General features: G+C 48.1%; 1 protein-coding gene across 3 annotated transcripts in view; it reads right to left on the bottom strand.

Annotated features, from left to right (window-relative positions):
• The window catches only part of NRP2 (neuropilin 2), a 116423-nt gene that overhangs the window by 22300 nt on the left and 72117 nt on the right, over positions 1 to 22006 (bottom strand). For 2 of the 3 annotated variants that reach the window (XM_007089960.3, XM_042995149.1), the window contains exons 13-15: positions 11701 to 11963; positions 10079 to 10175; positions 8883 to 8903 (exon numbers count right to left, since the gene is read on the bottom strand). In XM_007089960.3, the coding sequence (XP_007090022.2) occupies positions 8883 to 8903; positions 10079 to 10175; positions 11701 to 11963 (381 nt within the window). Of the gene's footprint in view, positions 1 to 8867; positions 8904 to 10078; positions 10176 to 11700; positions 11964 to 22006 lie in introns of all 3 variants that reach the window. The other variant, XM_042995148.1, reaches the window with a different exon arrangement.

Below are 22006 nucleotides of genomic sequence, written 5' to 3'. Positions count from 1 at the left end.
ACAGAAGCGTCATAATTCACACGCGTACGGACACTCACGGATGCGCACAAGCAAGTAAATGATGCTGGAACGACTTCCGGGATTCGGGCAGGCTGATTCTCGGAAGGGGTGGAAATAGAGTATTTGGTCCGGTTGGCCAGCATTCATAAACAAATGTATTAATTAGGCTGGCTAGACTTAAAGGTGAATTCCACTTTGGCTTGCCAAGGCTTCCATGCCCATCGAAATCAGCCTGGTCTTGTCTAGACAGGCCAGTTATCACTGTCAAGCCATGACTAACGCATCTTCATTTTTTTTTTTTTTTAATTGGATGGAGGATTTCGAAAGCTGATTGGAAAGACGTTGCAACAGAAAAAAAAAATGTGGGCACACATGATATGGGTATGTTAAGAGAGAGAGTGAGTAAGTGAGAGCCAAGGGAGGGAGATCATTCTTAATCTCAGAAAAGACAGAGGAGGGAAAGAGAAGCTAGCAGAGGATTTCGAAGGCAACCACATTCGCTGGCCAGCCTCTGGTTGCCATGGAGATGATATAGCAGATTTAAGCCCAGGGAAACTCTGGGGAAAGACTGGCCGGAGTCCCACTTGATGCAAAACAGTGCTACAACTTGATTCTCCCAAAGATTTACATCAGATGAGAATCTGGCCCAGAATGGGACTAGGAGCTTTGGAGCTTGCCAAAACCAGACATGATCTTTACTTCTGAAAAATGATGTATGCTTAACCTATGAAAGCTTCCATCCCTAGCTGCTTCCATCAAGTGGTGGTGGCCAGAAAGACCCATCCTCTCTGTCCCTGGGATCCCTCAGGGGGACGCACGGCTGGGAGGGGCCGCTGCCTTCTTCATCCATCCTTGGTCCTACACTGTGGGTGCATCTCTACTCAAGATGTAGCCAGGGTGCATTTAGATTTTCATGCCCCCCTGCCCCCCCCCCCACCCCCACGAGGCTTGGAGACCCTCAAGTGGAAGAAGTCCCTCTCCTGTTGATGTCTCCCTCAGGGGATGGACAAAGAAAGCGCTCCACAAATGCTCTTGACTGAAGGGCTTCTGAGGTGAAGCCTCCTATCTGTGGGTCAGTGTTGGCCAACTCCTCAGCCTGTACACCACAACGCCTCTCTTTGATTTGGGGGAATAGCTGGGGGGTGGGTCAGACCTTCTGATGTGTCTCAGAAGTGGAAGCAAAATGAGAGCATTTTGCTGGAACTATCTTCTAGAGCCTGTCCACCTGTCCAGCCTTTAATCACTGGTTCCTCTAGTTTTAGGGATCCCCTTCTGCTAAAGTGCAGGGTTTGTTGGTGCCTCTCGGGCCACCATGAGGGTGCAGTGTCGGAAGAGCTTTGACAAGGATGTGTCACACAGCATATACACTGGCAGCCACGTCCAGAGCCCCACCGTCCCCGTTCTACCTCGTCCCCTTCGTTATCACCTCCTCTATTTTCCTTTATTCCCAAATCACTTCTGTCTTTTAATAATTTCATTTCTGTAGCTGAGAAAGCTCTTTATCTCCCTCTCCCCCTTCTGCCTCCCCTCCCTTTCCCTCTCTCTCTCTCTCTCTCTCTCTCTCTCTCTCTCTCTGTCAATCTTTGTGACCATATTGAAAATTACGCGTAGAAACGGAAAGAGAAAGCAAGGCGCTGAAAACAGCTCCTTGAAAATGGCCAGCTTTTGAGTCACAGTGAACTGGTGGCAACTCATTATTCAGGTCACTAAGAGTATCTGCTGCCTGGCAACCACCCTGCCGTTGGATTTTCATGTGGGCTCAGAAGAATGCACGAGAAACAACAAAGTGCATGGGGACGGGCTGAAGTTCCCCAGTGCCAACCCCCTCTTCCCAAAGGGCATCCTTGGGTTTGCTTCTGATTTCGATTTGGTGCCACAGTGAGAGCCCTCCTCTAATGAGAAGAAAGGAAGGTGATACATCCACAGGGATTCACTCCCCACCTGAAGCACCTGATCATACACCACAAAGGGAGCAGCACAAATTTTTGTCAAGCCAAAAATGGTCACAACTGCTCACATTCCCTCCAAACCACATAGTTTCAGTTCAAAGGCTTGCTTTCCTTCAGTCAAAATGCTGGTTTTCAACATTAAATAACCACCACCCCCCCCCCCCCCCCCCCCCCCCCCGCCCGGGGCTCAGAGTGCTAGGGCTGGGCCTCAGTGCTACTTCTGAAGTGTTTCTTGTGATAGAGACAACATTGGGCCACGGCGGGGAGGATGTCAGGGCCCAGAAGAAGGGGAGATCGCAATACACGGGTTACACGTTCAGAGTCACAGCGAGACCCCTGGTCTCAGAGTTCTGTTCCGCTTTGGAAGACACACTCCACTTTAGGTATGAGACCCCTTCCCCTTTCCTACCAATGCTCCCCTCCCCCAAGTTATCAACATGAAGAAAATTTTCGTGACAAAAGCCATCTTATGGACAGTGAAGGACAGTACGTCAGCTCCTCAAACATTTTCCTTGGACATTTGTTTTGAGAAATGAGGAAGCATGCTATGTGAGTTTGTGCTTTTAATATGAAGGGAGTTAGAAAAGAGAGGATCCACCTACCAATTCTTCTCTCCTCCCCCCACAGGCAATTTTGGGTGACGCACAGTTGGGGCCAGAGTTTCTCAGAACATTCTCCAGCTAAAGAGACTTAACTCCCACAGGCAGGTGGATTGCTGTTTTGGAATCTGGCTTTGTGGCAGCCTTTAGGGACTATATACTAAGGCTATATACTATGCCAGACAGAGAAAAGAAAGGTGATAGATCAACAGGGGTTACATGCCCTTCCAAAGAGCCTTCCCAGACAATAGCAGCAATCCAATGGATGCCAGAGGGATGGATGGATGGATGGATGGATGGATGGATGAACAAATGGATGGGAGAATGTATTTGAAACAACATCCAGAGTCCCTGGAAAACATTAACGACCCACTGGTACTTCACATAACAGTTATTCTTGGAAAGTGCTAGCAATTTTGCTGGCTCATATTGTGCCTCTTAGGTGAAGTTGCACAAAAGGTACCCCCCTCAGATAGATGTCACCTGCACCAGGTGCCCAGGTTTGTGAGTGCCTCTGTTTTGGCCCCACTTATCCCCTCAGTCATATGGGGTGGCTGGGCCATTGCTTTGTAACAAAGGAGCCTGGGCTGGTTCCCCGATATGGGAGAAAGAGGGTGGGTAAGACCTCAGCCTTGTCTAGAGCTAGCAATGTGCTGGACTGGAATGTTCCTTTTGATTGCAGTAACGTCTATCACTTATTCACATCCCTCCTCCCCACCTTTTTTTACCCAATTGGAAAATGCCTTCAACTCTTGAACTATTTTTCTTTAATTACCATCCTCTAATTCTCCACAAAGTTTTCTCATCGTGTGAGATAATGAGAAACAGATATTTAAATAGTCAATAATTTCAAGTGTATTTGCAAGGTTGAGCAGGCTTCCATCTGTAAAATTTCTGGGCCCCCTGGAGAAAGGGGCAATGCAAAGGCATAAGAATTTGAATTCTGGCAAACCATAAATTCTAAGAGGCCATGCATAGGAGGAGACTGAGGGAAAAGAAGACACCCAGGTAGTGCTCCTTCCATTCCTCTCATGCACACAGGGTCACTGAATTAATAAACCCCTGGGAAATGTGGCCATAACAACAGCTACAACGAGCAGTCACTTTCCATGGGAAGGGTATTGGGCGACAGGCTTCGCACGAATCACCCTGTTTGCTCCTCGTGACCCTCGGACGGGAGACCCGAGAATCTGAGAGGATGAGTGATTTCCTCCTGGTTTTACCTGGAGGAACATCGAGGAAGAGGGCAGCGCAGCACAGAGCAAAACCCTAGCGATGGCTTGGAGCCCTCAGGAAGCCGTTGGAAAGTAGCAGCGTCAGGACCAGAAGCACGTGCACCCAATCCCCAGCCTGTGCCAGGGCCCCGGGGTCGGATGACCGCTCTGGCCCGCTGCCCAGTTTTGTCCATTCTGGAACACAGCCGCCCTCTTCACATATTGCTTACGGCTGCTTCTGTGCTACAGCGGCAGAGCTGAGTACTTGTGACCCAGAGTCTTATAAAGCCCGACATGCTCTCTGTCCTTTTCCAGAAGAAGTGTGCAGACCCCCGTTCTAACCAAGCTGGGATGGGACAGGAAGTCACCCTCTCTCTTTCTGCCTCCAGCCTCCATCTGAACCTGTCTGAGGACCATCCCGGTCAAGTTCTCTCTGAACCACTGTATAGAGAAAGCACGTCCTACAGCCAAGTTTACCCCATGTCCTCTGGACCTGGAGGAGTCACCCAGGTTTCCAAAAGAAATGCTCTGAAAGACCCCGGTGCCAGGCGGGCCATCTCTCCCAGAGGAAGGGATCAAGGCTCGCTGCAAGTAAGAGGTGGCCTCGCTGTGGGGAGACTTGGCCTGTCGGCCGCGTCCTAGCTGCACAGCTTGGAAATGAGGTGCAGGCGAAGGAGTATTTCAGACAAAAAGTCTTGTTGAATTTGTGAGATTAGACAAACAAACGAAAAAGGTTGGCGCCTCTGGAGAAGTTTACGAAAGACAGTAGACGAACGCGGCCACGTCCCCTGGCCTGTTCGGAAGAAGATTGTAAAAGTACAACGTCTCCCTGAGAAATGACTCTTTAATTGGCCTTACAAGCAGTGTCCAGAGGGGCCTTGGAAGGGTGCCACTAGGCTCGCAGAAGCTGCACTGATCCCCCACATCTATCCCAAGTGCCTCTGAATTCAGAGCTGTGGCTGGCTGGAGTTTCGGACACTTCTCTCTGGTGGCACTCTCTTCCTGGAGAGAGGAGGCGTCGGTGAAAAAAATGTCCTTCTCCCCTTAGAGAAACTGACTTTGGCAGCTGTTTAGATGAATGGCGAGCTTGCGAGGAGGGGCGCGTCGGGCCTCTGTGACGGGGGAGGCAGCTTGCACAAGCAAACCTCACAAAGAATGCCTCAATGTCCCCTTAGGCAAGCTGTGGCAGCCAAGCAGTTATGCGGTTTACGCACATCTGATCTCCATGCTTCCTCGCTCAGCAACACCTAGCCTCAATCCGGCAGCTGGAGACGTTAAGGGGAGGGGGGCCAAGGAGAAGGAATCGCACACCACAGCCGCCTTTCCGGAACCCTGGCAGGGCGTAGGAATGCTTCTCTGCCTTTCAGCCACGTAACCCTCACCGCCTCTTGGAAGTGCTTCTAGGAGAAAAGAGCTCAAGGGGAAGCCAAGGAGAGAGGGCACTGGGGGGGGGGCAACCCCAGGTCCTGCGCCCTGGGATGGGGGGACGCTGCACTGATGGGCAATGCCTCTGGGAGACGGCCAGTGGGGAATAAGGGGGGGGGATAAAAAGGGAGAGGTAGTGGGAATTGGTCCAAATTGGTTTGGACCAGCTGGCACCAAACAAACAGAACTTAAAACATGAGGCACACCCCGGCCAGCTCTGTCACTACCTGGGAATGGGTCTCTCTTAAGACTGCTCCCCTCTGTGCCCAGGAGACTGACTGAGATGTTCACTTTCTCCTGGTGTAATTGAGCAGGGCTGCAGAAAGTGAACCCTGAGCGAGACCCACGGCTCTCAGAACTGGTCTGAGAGCCCAAGCTCACAGCCATTAGTTAGCAAGAGACACTGATGTCCCTTTTAGCATCCATCAGTGGCAGACCCAGTGCTTCTGAATCCTTTACTGTAACAACCACCTTCCCTGAGAGCCCCCGTGCCTGGGATTTCCATGGGCCTCTAATGGGTAGGGTACCAGACCCGGTGTCCCTGCTCCTGCGTTGTTCAAAGTCCTCAGCCTCTAACATGAACAAAACCTCTTGCATCTACTGTGAGCTCCTAAAAATAACTACTTGGTCAACAGCTACAGAGCTCTGATCATGGGCCCTCCACATTTTTACTGGCTTCTTTATTATTCTTTTTTCTTTTATGGAAAAAAGAAAGTATTGGTTAAGGGGAAATAATCCATCACCTTAATTATACCACTTTTCGGGGTTTTTTGTCCTTTTCCTTTGTACGAGTTTTCATTTGTTAAAGCTCACATTCTAGAAAAAGATACATGACGGCACTGTGCTTATAGCCGATGCTTAAAAAAAAAAAAGAAAGAAAGAAAGAAAAAAAAATGCACACCAACCCGGGCTACATTGTTTAAGATGTGACTCATAACAACAACAACAACAAAAGTCTTTTTACAAATCACATGACAACGCAGCTTATTCACGTTCTCTTTTCCTTGTTCCTTCCCTCTATGGCTTGTTTCTCTTCATTACTGACTCATACCCTGGTTTACAATCAAAGTATACACACAAAGCAGAAAACACAAGGTGATTGGAATAAAAAAAATGTTTCATGGCGAGAAATGAGTAAGAGGCAGAAAAATGAAAGACACTTGCCAATATAACAGATCAAGAATACCTAACAAGACCCAGCCCAGAGGCTACTTCTATTGCATTTCCTTAAAGATTGACCTAGTCCACACTGGGCTCTCCCAAAGAATGAGACTGCGTCTGTCACATGGTTAATTTATAATGGAAAAGAAAAATAACCCAGATTCAAAAAAAAAAAACAAAAAAAAAACCAACCACACCAACAATGTAACCATCTATGGTTATTAGCGTTGAACCACCAACTCTCTGCATCCTGCCTGCCCAAACCTGAGTTCTCTTTGTTCCCCTTTTTGAGAGAAAAGGCCAATTTAATCCCAGGACACCCAGGCTCTCACCAGGGCCAGCGGTGCCCTGACCAGGAGAGGAGCAGTGCACCAGTCACCAGGTTAGGCAGGGCAGATGGTCCTCCTTCCTTTAGCCAGTGGAAGGCTTTGCTTGAGTCAAAACACAGATTGCATGCTGAGACCAGAGGGGTCTCAGCCCAAAAGAAGACCGGTCCTGGGTTCATCCGGCTACCGACTCTGAGTGCCATGTACAGCTTGACAGTGTGATAGAAACTGTCCATGTTCAATTTCAATCCTGCTCTTGACTCTATGTTCCTTGGCCCAGTCTCTGCCCCCCAAGACTCGGTTTCCTTCTTCCAAAGTGCTCGTTACCTCCAGAGACAACAGTCATGGGCCAATGCACACCCCCCGTGCGCTGCTTTTGCTTAACGCCCCAGATCAGCCCTTCGTGAGAGCGCTGGAGACGCTTACCTTCAAGTCACTAAGCCCTGTGTTTGTTTTGGCTAAATGAGCACTGCGGCTCCGATGATATTTTATTTATATATTTTTTACAAGAGAACATGACTGGACTGTAAAGCCTCACGGTAAACACAACCTCAAGGAAGCACATGTGCCCCGGTTTGTTTATTCTCTTACAGAAGCAGAGCACTTAGCCCCCGTTCTTGTCAGTCATGGACCCAGACACGCGTGCTCACTCACAACCATGTCTGTGGTCATAGCTGCAAGCCTTCAGCCAGCCTTCCCGGGAGCTTTGAGTCTTAATCAGCAGGTTTCACTTCCCCAACATAAACATTACCTTGGGTCCTAGAGGTTAGAGCTTGAATTCAACTGTGATCCAAGTGATTCAGTTCGGATCTCAGCTTCCCTCCCAATGCTCAGATCCGCATTAGCATAAATCTCACGCCCAGAGAGCACCAGCATGCACACGAATACTCTCCACCCTTTACAATGTGCAGCGGGGAGCGGGATGCCGTTCGGGAGGCAAGGAAGGGCGAGAAAGAAAGAAATTGTATTCTGTGTCCGTCTTTCATGCTCTGTTCTGCCGCTTTCTTCCCCACCTATTTGCTTAGAGGGTGAGGAGTGGAAAATGAGGCCAGATGATTTGGAGGCAACGGCGCATCTAGGTGGCAAACCGGGAATTCATCTCTTTCTAGCCAAGGAGCTGGACAGATTCATGAGAGCGAAGGTAACGAGTCTAGACTTCAGATGTAAAAATGACTTCCCTTACCGCTGGAACGCCGTCACCTCTGGGGTTAAGGCCAGCCAGTGCAAACAGGGCACAGGAAGCCTCACAACTGTTTGCATAAACCAGGGTATGAAAAATCCCTGTCCTCGGGTGAGGGCGAGTGTCTGAATGAGCTTTGCCGCCCCGGCCAACGGAAAGGAAGAACTTAGGAGTGGCTTCTAAACACTCAGCATGGGGACCGTGGGCGGAAACGTGATCGGTGCGAACTCACTGGAGCACAAGGAGGGCAGAGTGTGGGACCCACTGCACCCCCACAGGACAGGCGTTACCACCACCCAGGCTCTGAGGGTAGGGCCATCATCCCCAGTTCCCCTCTCTTTACTGTGCTCTCTCCTTTAGTAGGGAGAACATGGCCTGTGCTGGGTTTCAGTCCCCTATTTAAATGCTCTAACTCCAGTCAGCATATGTGCCTCCATCTTCCCTTTACCAGACACCAGCTCCAGATTTCTGCACCTTTTTCCCCTTAGGATTATCCTTCCTTGTGTCTTTTCCCTAACTTTCTGCCCTCATAAAGCGGCCTGCCACCGTACCTCCCTGAGGGTTCATTGAAGCCACTGCCTTGGTGCCCTGCAGCTGGAAAGAAACCATCTTCAGGCGAAAATAAATCATTGCCACCTCATTTCACTTTTAATTTACTACTGATTTTTTTTTTGTTGTTCACTCTCCCCCACAGCCTCTCCTTTCTCACCACTCATGCATTTTCAGCCTCATTGCTCCCCGTTGGACAATGCAAGGCTGAAAGGTTTATCTGTAACCTATTTGTCTCTATTATAGGTTTCTAAACTTTAATTAAACAGGAGACAGTGAAGATCTCAATCCTCTTTCCTGGAAGCTACAGGTGTGGTTGGTGCCATCTAGTGGCGGGAAGGTGTGGTGTCTCTTTTCTCGTGAGAGCTTTGTCAAATTTGGAGGTTTCTTCCCCATACCAAATTCACATCACATGGGGGGAAGAAAAAGACATGCAAAAAAAAAAAGCCCGTAATTTTTTTTACCTTTAAAATTCTCACCTGCAAAAGCCGATATGGGTTCTGGGGGAAAAAAAAGAAAAAATATTGAGTTAGACAGGGGAAGAAACAATCGGGCAGGTAGAGGGTATGATGTAGATGACTTCCAATAATTTTTTTGGTAATACCCCATGGAAAGTGTCCTGTGTCCTCCTCATGCTCTAGACTGTGTCTAACATATCAGTATCACGGGGGCTGGGTGGGTGGGGAGAGATTCCCAGAGTTGCTTTGGAACAAAAAGTCCTTTATAGAGCAATGAGTCCCCAAAGCATTGTAATCAGTCACTTACCACTGATTACTTTCTCAGAGCCTGGATTATGTGTAGATGCCCAGGCCCGAGAGCTGCCTGAAGGGACTGGGGTGGTCCCAGGCGCTCCTGACATCATCAGGCACATACACATCGGGACCCACGTGCCAAGAAAAGCACTCGGTGAGTGATTACAGTTACTCTGCCAAGTAAAAGCAGGTCCGTTCCTTCTGGGGATTCCCTCTTGTTTTGGAAATGCCCATGGCTCTCATGGGAGATGGTCAGGATGCCCCTGGGGTGGCCTGGGTAAAATGTGTGCATCTTCCTTGGGCTGGTCGCTCAGCACTTCTGTCCAAAGGGACACTCGTGATGTCCTTCTTGTGCTGGTCACCTGGCATGTGATGTTTAATCTTACAACTCTGGGATCTTGGGCACTGAAGGTGTCAGCTTCAAAGCAAACTCTAAAATCTTACTTCACCTGCCATAGTTTGCCCTGTAATTCATTCATGTAAGAGAACAACTTGGGTAATTGTGTTATCACTCTGATATAACATATGTACTATTTTCGTTCACCAGTGAAGGCTTCCATTAAAAACATCAAACCTTTGCAGCATGTAATTCTGACTGGCAGTTGCTCTCAGCCTCTAGCATTTTCTTTGCTAAAAGCTGGAGTCTGACGATGGGGTCTTGGCACCCTGAGTCTCCATATACTTAATGCATGTCTATTTCTGAATGGGAACAGGAGATAGAAGACTTCATCTCATTTATACCCCTCCCATCCTGAATGCAGCCTAAGATACAACTACATTCATACCTCACCTCCTGCACAGACTGTTGCTGTTCTACCCCCTGGGTATCACTGGGTTTGAAAATGGTGTGATGCTTCCTCTTGTATATCCCAGCCCTTGGTATCTTATTTGGAAGAGCCACAAAGAGACAGCTATTCACGTACCCATACAGTTCTCCAGTGGGACATCAGTGCTTATCCGAATGTCATCAATGGCAATTTCTCCTGAACGTCCTTTTCCTATGACTCCTTCAAACACAATCTAGAAGCCAGAAGAACAAGAGCCATGGTTAACTGAGCTGCTTGGAAATAGTGCAAAGATTTCCAATTCTCTGTTAACTGCAGCTTAAAGCGTGTGTGTGCGTGCGTGCGTGTGTGCGTTACTGTACCTGGTACACACATCTGTTGACCACATGACTATGGTGCTTGAAATCTTAATTTAAAGAGTGGTTCAAATCAAACGTATATCTGAGAGGATTAAAAATACATATAACAAGGTGATGGACACTGTTGTCTAGTAATCAGAATGTAGAGATTAAAAGGACGAGAATCAGGACATGTTTACAGGAGGGTTGAAATGTCTCTAGCAATCTTGGAGGTTCCTTTCTCATGAATCTTTTAAATGCCCAATGCAGGTACTGTATTTGGAAACTCAGAGCACATAACAGGTGGGGGTAAGGTGAGAAATACAGCACTGGGCTTTGCCTTGGGGGCAAATTATTACACTATTACAACTAGGAAGGGAAGGATCTCTTCCTTCACCAATAGTTTACTGAACACCTACTATGTGCCAGGCACAAGGACAGTCACAAAATCTAATAACCCAGACCCTCTGCCCAGAGAATCTCACCATCTGGCAGGGGAGACAAAAATGCAACCAGGCACTTACAACACGAAGCATTCAGGTTTCTAAACGGGAATGCAGTTAGGAGTGCGGCGGAACTGGGGATAGCTTGCAACCTCCAGGGCGACTGCAGGCGGCACACAGAGGCCCCTCTGCTCTGTGGTCTTCAATCCTCCCTCATTCCACCCTCCCGGGTTCTTTCTGCAAACTAGCACATGTCCTCTGGCAAGCCGAGCGAGCAGTTGGCTGCCTCACCAGCCATCTGTTGCTGCTTCTCGTCTGGGGAGGAGCAGGTTAATGCTTTGGCTGGTTCTCAGTCACCTCTTCCACAGTGTGTCTACTCCTACCCAAGCCTCAGCCACAGCTGTGCAGACCCATCTGTGACTCAGTCTTTTGCTCCGTGGGGCAGAGATAATAGAACTCCACTCCTGGAGCCACTGGGAGAGAAACTACTCATTTGGGAGTCTTTCTGGTCGGCTGGCCACTGAGTGCAAACAGCAATCCTCCCCTTCCCACGTTCACCCTGGGACAGGTCTGGCAGGATTTTCCCCTCTCCTTGGAGTGCAAGAGGGCTGGGCAGTCTCCTTCCCGTGCGTGTAGAGGTTGGTTCGTGTTGATTTCCCTGGCTTCTGTGTCCCTTTGTCAGCCTACCTGATAGCAATCTAAACTAAAATGGAGAGAAGAAACATTTGTTGGGAAGATTTTGGCAATATAAAAGGCAATAGGAGGAACAAAGAACCAAGTCTGGATGTGGAGATAGGCACGTTTTGAATAACAAATAAGAGTGTCATTCAGTTGCCATGGCAATGTGAGAAACACAATGAAAACAGCAGTGCTTAACCACGTTCCCTAATGATGAATGGGCACGGCCCTTTGAAAGCCTGAAATACACATCACAAAGATTCCCTTGGATCTCTGCACCCACCTCCTGTCACCACCCTACCTGATACTCCATGTCATAGCTGGGCAAGATGATGCGCCCGTGTTTCCACTCGTTGCCCTGGTCCTCGCGGATAACCCAGAGGAGCTTGCTCTCCTGGCTGGCTTCGCGCACCACCTGCAGCGCCACCCCGCGGCCGCCCGTGGCTTGGTACTGGAACTCCATGCACACGGGGCTCCGGGGCAGGTGCACCGGAGGGCTGATGAGCCGCGCGTACTGGCCCTCTCTCCGGCCATCGCTCTGCAGCCGCAAGAAATTCCTGTCATCTGAGGGAAACAAACCCAGAGGTTCTTGGTAAACGCTTGGGAAAGAGACCAGTTTGCGGCTGTGGCCCCTCCTGGGGAAGCTGGGACCAGAGTTTAGGTGTCTTGTCGATTCATGCCTTTGTCCTCCAGGCCCCGTGTTTCTTTCTCAAGGTGCTTTCGGGGCTTGGCTGAGACGCCGCTTCCTTTCGAAGCCCCTTCTGGAGGCTCTGTCAGGTTGGTCCTTCCTGCCTATTTCTCTGCGTCACCTTCTTTGCGCCTCTTTTGCATACGGCACTCGGGGCGGTTGGCCTTGTGTCTTGGCTGGTGGCATCTGCTCTAAGTCTCGTCTTCCTGAATTCTAAGATGCCAAGCCCATGTCTGATTCACCAGGGGCTTACCCAAAGGGCCAGTGCAGCCCAATGAACTACATTATAAGGGGCCGAGGTGGCTGCTAGGCTGGAAGATGATTCTTGCAGGTGGTTTATGCTTGAAGCCTTTGTCATCTTGGCTGGGCACTGTCCAAATGGAAGACATTGAAAACCGTCTGTCTCCACCAGGGCTACTAGACGGTGCCCGGACTCTAGGGAGTATTCGGAAGCCCAGTGTCAACTTTAAGCACAAGAAGGGCTGGATGGCGGCTGCACAGGGATGAGTCAGGGACTCGACCCCCTACTCCCTTCCCTGTTCGGCTTGGGGAGGCCAGAGGCGGCCTTTTTCAGAGAGCCTGGCAAACAGAGCTCCAGCAAGAACAGGCACTGTCATTATCACTAATAAAGGCTATGTGTTTAATAGAGAAGATACGCATGATGGGAAATTAAGGTTTCGCCCACGCAAATGTTTGGGGAAAGGGCCTTTCGGCGGATTAGTTTTCAACCACATCAGACACTGTGCAGAAGACTAAGTTCTTGTTGCCATTTGCAGACCTCACGCCCTGCAGATACAGGTGTGGGGGCCTGTAACTGCAAACCCACCTGGCACAGAAGCATTCTGGCCACTTGCACAGAAAACAGGCTGCGATTTGAGGAGACAGGCTCACTGCCTCCTTTTGGCCCTGAAACATCTTATGCTGAACACTTCTGCAAGATGGCAAGGGCACTTTCACACCACACAGCCAGCACACCAGACACTTCAGGATCATGTTAATCTGAGACATGTGAACCCAGCTTTTCTATTCACCAGAGACTGTGAATATCCCAGGCTTGTCAGCAGAGGACAGGAGAGGACTCCAGAGCCTTGTATCAACAGGTTAGTCTCTGGACCGCTGGTTTGCTGTTACTACTCCTGCTGACATCGCGACTCTAGCAAGAATGAGCCTGTGACAGTCTTCTTATCCATGGCCCCAAACCAGCTCCTTCATTTGCCCCCCTAGCCATCTCCCTTCCTCCTTCCTGGCTCCCCTAAGTCCCCTCCAGTTAGATTCTCTGGGATTATTGCTCCAGAAGCTACTCTCCCCGGGGAAGTCAAATCAGACCAGTTTAGGATGCATAGTTGGGATTCCAGTTTGTCTCCTTAACCATCCAGAACCATGTCTGTCTAATACCCTCACAACATGAGACTTCTGCAAGGTCAAAGTCAGCGCAGATGGCTAGGCAGCTGCCTACACCAGAGAATTTTAAAGCTGGTGATCTGCCAAGGGAGGAGACGTGGGCACTGCAAGCAGACACTCAAAGACCTTCCAAACCTAAGCTTCTCCTATCGGATCTCATTACGACCGCTATTAATGATAATAATTACAAGTCATACCTGCAGAATGCTTTGTGGATTCCAAAGCACGTCACATGCATTATTTCATCTAACCCCATGCTAGATACTTGTGAGCCAGATCTTCTTAATCTCGCTTCGGACAGGATGATGCAAATGAGGCTCAGGAAGGTTCAAGTGACGTGTCCAAAGTAGGGGGTAGCAGAGCTGAACCTGACGTTAGGTTTTCCACCTGCTTGTGGCAGGTTCTTCTCTTCAGCTGCGCCCCAGGTACCTGCCCCGAGGCTGGGCAAACAGGCACACTCTATTCAAGCCGGACTGGCTTCCCCACCCTGCACCCTGCTCCTGGACCTCCTTAGTGTCCCCTCTCACTCCCCTAACACCCCACTTTTGCTAGTTCTTCTCCTAACTCTTCTGGCACATTTCAACGAATGCTGCTTTTCTCTCCACAACTTGAGCATTTGCTGACTGTACCGCTAATCTTATCTTGTTTTTATTTTTTTATTACTTACTTATTAAAATTTTTTTTAATGTTTGTCTTGGGTGGGGGGGAAGGGCATAAAGAGGGAGACACAGAATCGGAAGCAGGCTCCAGGATCTGAGCTGTCAGCACAGAGCCCGACATGGGGCTCGAACCTACAAACCTCGAGATCATGACTTGAACTGAAGTCGGAAGCTTAACCGACTGAGCCCCCCAAGTGCCCCGTTACCTTGTTTTTAAAAAGACTTGAGGCCATTATTCATGCATTTCAGCAGGGAACCGCCCACTACCTTGTGCTGTAATTTAACTGATTCATGTGTGTCTTTCTCATCGCTCCGGTTAGATGATTAAGTCCCGGTCTTACACATATGAGGGTTAATACTGCTCCTTCTCCCTGACATACATATGCCACTACTCAAGAAAAGTTTGCTCCCATGGATGAATGACAAGCACAGATAAAGAATGATACGAATCTCTATATTCTCACGAGAGAAGCAAGAAAATCCCACAGACCCAGACAACGTCTTCACAATTCCCTCCCACTCTCCCGAGCCAACAGCCCCTTTCAAAGGTGAGGTGCACTGACAATAATGGGGTGACCTGTGGACACACCCTGGAGCCACCTGCGAGAAGCCCTCAAATGCTGCCATGCTCCAGTAATTTCCAAGCCCTGACTGTTTCTACCTCATATATAAAGAAAACCAGATTTCAGAGACTTATTATTCAGCCTTCTTCCTTCACAGTTTCACAAATAAGACCCACTTGCTGCTTGAAAATTGCTTGGCAGAAATACTGTCACTTGTGTGAATTTACATTCTTAAGCGGCAGGGGATTCATAGCATAATGGTTAGAATTTAGTAAGTAAAATGTGTGTGGAGGTGGAAAGAGCCGTGCTGGCTGGATTTGATCTGGGTCTGTTCTATTTACCCATCCTGTTGCTAAAACTTCAGGCACAATCAGGCCAAAGGTCTCACAGACTGCCGCACCCGGGACAGGGACGGAGCTAGCCCCCTCCTCCCCTCCTCTCCCCCCCACCCCCTCTCCCTCCACAATAAGACGATAATCGCTTCGCATGATTTAAAGGACCATTGGAAGACCAGGGAGTTAATGCTGGTGGCGTGCTAAGCACGAGCAGCTGAAGGATCATAATTCAGCGCTGACATCTAAGCTAATCCACTAGTTTGCAGAATCTCAAGACAAGCAGGCCTCTGAATTTCACTTAGTTAAATCATTTGTGCCCCACTTGTCTGTTAAGTGCTGTGAGCTTGAGGGAAGAAAGATGATATGTAAATTTAAGGAATTAGCAGTAGACATCAGTCAGAGGGACGAGGAGCTGCAAAACGTCCCTGCCTGTCACTGAGAGAGGGCTGATTAGAAGCAGGACATCACGAAGGAATAGCTCAGACCAGGAAGAGCCCAGGGAGGGGATAAGAAATGCAGGGGCAAGAGAACTGACGTTCCCTGGGCACCTACTATGTGCCAGATGGTGCAGCGGAAGCCTTGTCTGCCTTTTCTTATGTGGTCTTCCCTGTGCAGTCTAGGTCTGTGAAACAAGTATTGTTTCTTCCATTTTCACCAGAAAGGAAATGGAAGCTCAGAGAATTGAAGCGATGTGTCCGAGACCACTGCTGGAGAATGAAGTACTACATGAGCCCTGACTGGAGTGAGTAGAATTGCCAGGGCATGGCCTCTCATCTGGCTTGGAATCCTGGTCTAATGCTCACTAGTCTTTTAAAGCCTCAGCCTCCCCATCTGTAAAATGGATATAATAACAGCATTACTGGATAGGGTTGTGAGGAGGAGGAAATGGAACAAGCCATGCAAATGCCTTGCACAGTAACAGGGATATAGTAAGTGCTCAATAAATGTTAGGATCTTTGTCTCATGACACATACTGCCTGCTATACTTGCCCCCCATTTTTTTTCTTAAGAAAGAAAAAGGTCACAAGAGCACCAATAACCTGGAAAGACTACTCCTAGACTCACAAGGAAGTATGGTTTGGCCCGAGGGCAGTGAAGATGCTCTCTGGATTGGCTGATCCATCCAACCCCGGCAACCAGCCAGCTCCTACTTGTGCATCATGTGCTGTTTACCGATGTCTCTCCTGTCAAGATATAGTAGATGAAATAAAGTACTACATGATTCTGGAATGACAGTGGGACCTCAAGAGACGGTTTAGATTGGGTCAGCCTGGCTGCCCAGAGGAACCATGCTGTAAACATCCCTAGAACAGCTGTCCACCCTCTGCTTGAAATTCTCCAGAGAAGGAGATTCCATAGGCCACATCGGCAATGTGTTTTCTGGGTCACAACCCTAACTGTCAGGGACTTCTTAAATTCAGTTTTAGGTTTTCCTGCTGTCATTGAGACACATGTCCCCCTTCGATCCCTGATGGAGCACGGCCAATTTCTGTCCTCTAACTTGGAAACATTTTCACCCGTGAAGAATTCAGACCCCTAGTGTTCGCTTTCTTGGGAAACTCAATCCTTGCCTCTTTACATGTCCACTTTCCAAGCCTTTACTTATGGTGGTAGGTCTATACCAACCCTCCTCTAAGCTAAGTGCGCTTTTAAGCCACGGCACCCATATATATGTTCTTCTAGAACATTCTAATTTATGGCCTGCCACTGACAAACACGGAGGAAGTTTTAAGCACACAGTGGCCGTTGATGACTGGATATAGCAAGGGCTTGGCATGGTACGGGTGGGCCACTTTAGCGATTTACTTGGACTTCAAGGAAGAGCCCTGTGGATTGTAAAGAGGTCCCCAAACATGACAACTGACCAGCTAAGGACCAGCTCTGCCTCCTGGAGGCCGTCTTCTTGTTCTTGTAGCTGATGGCAGTGCTGTCGGCAATGGATAGCTTCCAACAAAAAGACAATGGAAAGGAAATATGTTCACTCGCTGAAAGAGAGTGAAGAAATAATGTCCCAGAGACCCAATCCCTCTCCTCCTGGACCTGACATATTTGGGAGGCATTTTGCTAAGTTCTTGACTCAAAACATCTGTTGTTGTCCGTGATACAGGGGAAAATAATCACACGGGAATGAACAACAGGAGTGCAAAAGGGCAGAGAGGAAGTGCAGAGGACAGGGCCATTCAGGCATTTTAACCTGCTGCTGTCTCTCGAAAGGGTCTCCTGACGTTTCACCTGGCGATTTATGGCCGCATCTGGCTTCAGCTGCATAAGTGCTGGGTGAACATGTGACTGTGTTTGGCCCGACAGCAATGGTAACGGTTGTGTCCACACCTTACCAAACCCTGAAGTAAGTCGCCAGTCTGATCCTCCTGGCTATGGCAAAGCCAAACACACCATCTGTCCAACACACACATCTCCTGGCTAGCTAGCATCTTGCCCTCCTACCAGAACAACCATCTGAAAGAATATTTAGTGCTGCAGGAGATGTAATCTCTCTGTATAGGTCATGCTTAAAACATGAGTCAGCCCCTCAGCTGGCCTCCCAAGGTCTGTCTATCTCTGCTAAGGTCCTCAAATTAACAGCCAGTTAAGGGAAACATTGACTTTGCATGAACTCAGCAGGGTATCTTCAAGGTTTACAACTGACCATTTTGTGGACATTTGGGGTTTTAGGTCTGGTCTTTGCAAGAGTCTTCTTAGAGCTGGTTTTTTGTTTGTGTGTTTTTTAGTGTGTCAGCTTTCATGAAGGCTTTTCAATTGAGGCAGTCTTGTTATCATTCTGCCCTTCATTATCAATCTGCACACTGCTGCGGAACTCAACCAATCAGGACTTTCAAAAAAAAAGGAATAACAGCTTCTCTTTACTGCTGTCTTTTCTATAAAGTCAGAGATACTTTTCTTCCTATTTTTCTTAAAGAAGCACCGCTATGCTTTCCTTTTCCAGTTGAAGTTATTCCTTGAATATTGGCTTTCTTTCAGCCAAGTTCTTCCTGGTCTTTAATTATCCGTTGCAGTCTAAGCCTGAGAAGGTCCTGTGTCTGTATTTGCAGTGGCTGTGCCCCAGCCGAGCCCCATCAACCTTTTTTTGAAGGCAACTCAAGGTAATGCCAATGCAGCTTCTGGATTCTTTGCTACCATCGGTCCCACCTACCGGGGAGGTCTTTTGAGTTCAGGGAGAGTTGCTTTTTAATTCAGAGTCACTATTAGTTCCCTGTCAAATATCAAGCCCATCATGGTCAAGTTCAGTCATCAATTCTTTCCCATAATTTCTTTGCAACCATCTACTCCCCCACACTTAATCTTCTTGTGTACATGTTCCCCAGGGAACCATAGTTCTGGTCCTCTGCTCTCATGGAGTTTATAAATGGCCCAATCTGCATCAACACAGCCCCATGATACGTTAACAACTTTACCCCTGACATTTGATGGAATAGCTACCATTAATAAAATTTGAATATTTCAGAACACTGTATTCCTTATTCTGTCTTGAGCTTATTTTTGAATCCAAAGTAAAGGTTCTGTTTTCTCAATCCAATAAACATATAAATGCGAGGCAGCCAAAGCTCTGTCTTACCATAATGGTGTACTGGTACAAATAGGCATGGCCTGTTTTCTTCCTCCCTCCCTCTCTTCCTTCCTTCCTCCCTCTCTCCCTCCCTCCCTTCCTTCCTCCCTCCCTCCCTCCCTCCCTCCCTTCCTTCCTTCCTTCCTTCCTCCCTCCCCTCTTCCTTCCCTTCCTTCCTCCCTTCCTTCCTTTCTTCCTTCCTTCCCTCCCTCCTTCCCTTTCCTTCCTTCCTTTCCCTTCCCTTTCCTTGATTTTGCATAAGCTCCACACCCAATGCAGCACCTGAACCCACAACCCTGAGACCGAGAGTCTCATGCTCCACCAACTGAGCCAGCCAGGCTCTCCTGCATATTTTCATTATATCACTTCCATGATTTGAAGCTATTGAAATAAAGAAATACTGTAACCATACTTCATGAGGTCAACCAATGCATAGAAGAACACACACTTAGGGAGACCAGACATTTAATACTTAAGGATTCTGAAGCTAACATGGTACCCTCTTTCTCTAGTCTTCTTGTCCCATTCCTGACAATAATGGTGATAATAGTAATAATAACAACTATTATTACTATTATCGGCATTCCTTAGTATTTACTTTTTTTGGTCCAATGAAATAGTTTCCACACTATCTAATGCTATGCTATCTGCTTGCTTTCACTACTATGGTTGTTCACTGAGGTCGAATGGCTCAGTGAATAGCTGCCACTGGACACTGTCACTAAGGGACCGTAGAGAAGCCACGTCCACCTAATTACTTGCTTCCTGGTTTACGATGTGATCGGTTCCCCTCATGGGGAAGCAGGGTCAGCAAGGACCCCAGAGGTTACACATACGTCAATGCCAAAAGATGTCTGAGCTGTCTAACCAAGACAATTCTGCGATGATGGCCACGTTTTACATCTGTGCTGTTCAGTATATCATGGCCACCAGGTCCCTGAAATGAGGAACTGAAATTTCAGCTGTATATAACTGTAATTAACTAAAATGGAAATAGCTACTTGCAGCTCTAGACACGTGAGCTCACCATATCGTCTCAGAGTTTTTACCTTGTTCCTTAAAGACCTGATCATTCTCGACACTGGGTTGATGATCATCGCACTTGAGAATGTCTGTAGAAAATACTACAGCTCCCTTGGGGTGCCTGGGTGGCTCAGTCGGTTAAGCGTCTGACTTCAGCTCAGGTCACGATCTCGCGGTCTGTGAGTTCGAGCCCCGCATCAGGCTCTGGGCTGATGGCTCAGAGCCTGGAGCCTGCTTCCGATTCTGTGTCTCCCTCTCTCTCTGCCCCTCCCCAGTTCATGCTCTGTCTCTCTCTGTTCCAAAAATAAATAAACGTTAAAAAAAAAAATTAAAAAAAAAAAAGAAATACTATAGCTCCCACTAGGGAAGACATTTTCTGTGTCGTAGCTACACAGAAAAGACAAAGTGGCTTCTCAGAGGACACCGGACCGGTTCCTCTACAACCACCAGGGGTCACTGGATTCGGGACAGGGTTCCCCAGGGGCTGGTGTGAGCACAGTCCAGGCTTCCAAGCCACAAGCAAAGATCTCAAAGAAGGAATTCTGAGTGGCTTGAAAGATCATCTTGAAAAACAAAAACAGTGGCATGAAACCAGTGGGTGTCTTGTCAGCCTTAAGCAACTATTACCACTGGCCAAAAGAACAGAACTAATTGCTGACTTAAAAGGAAAAGAAAAAAAAAAAAGGCAAAACAAAACATGAGAAAAGAACTAATTCAGAAAATATCTAAGGAATGTAAATAGTTTCCACAGACACTTCTAATCAAACAGGCTGCATATGATATTTCAACATGGCTATTTCTTCTTCCTTTTCTCTCTCCTTGTCTATCCTAATGCCCCCTCTATACTTGATGGAGACACCTCCTTTCTTGCATGCAATTACTTTTGTTTATCTACCCAATAAGCGGGTAAAACATATGACACACTTCTCCTAAAGAGCATCTCCTCTTTGTGGAGTGGCGAAGTGTGGGGGGACACAGGACTTTTGGGTTTGACTGGGAAGGTCCAGCATTTGCCCTGTCCCTGGTCAGCACAGCTGTTTCCTCTCTCCCAACTGCTCCCCTCGGGGCCCCATTTTTGTTTTTTTTGAAGAAAGGACCACCCTGAACAGAAAGGGCTTTCTATCCTTCCCTGCTTAAAGCCCCATATCGAGTTTTGTAAGGAGAAGGAAAATGGGAAACACAGCAGACGACTTTTAAAATCATCAGAGGATAGAAAGAAGGGTTCTGAAAAGAATGTCACAGTTTTGTTTCCTGGAGACAGGTTACGAGTGCCACTTTTTCAAACTTCAGGGGTTCCTCTGGAAGAGGGAAATAATTATTTTCCTTCTCAATATCTTAAGGGAAAAACAACATTAGATCTAGCAGTTCCTTATGGCCCTAATTTTCTTTTTGTCCCCATCCATCCAGCCAACAGTTGGAATTCTGCCCGTGCTTTGCGAGCTTGCTCTGAAAAGCCCTCCCAAACTGCAGGGTGGAATGAATCAACTGGAATGAGGACAAGAACTAGAATTTCCAACCAGTTGCCAGGGCAGTGGAGGGGGCACTCAGGTGAGGGTGAGACCCGCCGCAGGGGGAGGCCAAGGGCAGAGGGACAGAAGGACAGAGGTCAAGGCCAGGCTCAAATGGAGAGTGACTGAAGCTCTCCCAGAAGTGGCACTTGCTAACTGGTGGCCTTGTGGCCTGGACAGGGCTGGCCTCAGACATTCTTAGAGAAAGTCTGCTCAGAAGACGGCAAGGGAGGAGGCCAAATTTTTAGGGAGAATCTGAAGAGGGATGTTGAGTAAGAGCCAGTAAATCTCCCCATGCTGTGCCACCTACACCCGTTCTTTCAGAGCGCCTCTGCCCAGCTGCCCCCTTGTACACACCTCACACGATGTGCGTGCACAAGCACGGCACTCATGCATACGAACCACGAACACACTCAAATGCAAACACACACACATGCGCAGGCAAACACACGTGTATACATATTCACAAACACCTACGCATAAATCGCATGACATTTGCACACACACACAAAACCCACAACACCCTGAGAGAGAAACACATATGCAAACACATACATACCCACATCACCCACAAGTACACACTGTGCGTGCATACACTCACGCATACCCCACAAACCTTCCTTATGTTGGGATGAAAAGTGGAGGTTGGGAAAAACAACCAATTAATTGGGCCGAGTCTCAAAGGAGAGGAAATGAAATGAAAAATCCAGGCTGGGTTATAAAAATAAGTATTTTTTTTCCAGCGTGCAGGAGGCTCATTATACTAATTAAACATTATTGCAGTGAACGAGAGGGGGGGGTGATTAAGGCTGGGATGAGGGTGAGTACTCTCTCCCGTTGCCCGAGGCCGTGGTGATCTTCAGGT

Source organism: Panthera tigris, chromosome C1 (genome assembly GCF_018350195.1).
Source record: "Panthera tigris isolate Pti1 chromosome C1, P.tigris_Pti1_mat1.1, whole genome shotgun sequence".
Taxonomy (NCBI): domain Eukaryota; kingdom Metazoa; phylum Chordata; class Mammalia; order Carnivora; family Felidae; genus Panthera; species Panthera tigris.
This window is presented reverse-complemented; position numbering and strand designations above follow the sequence as displayed.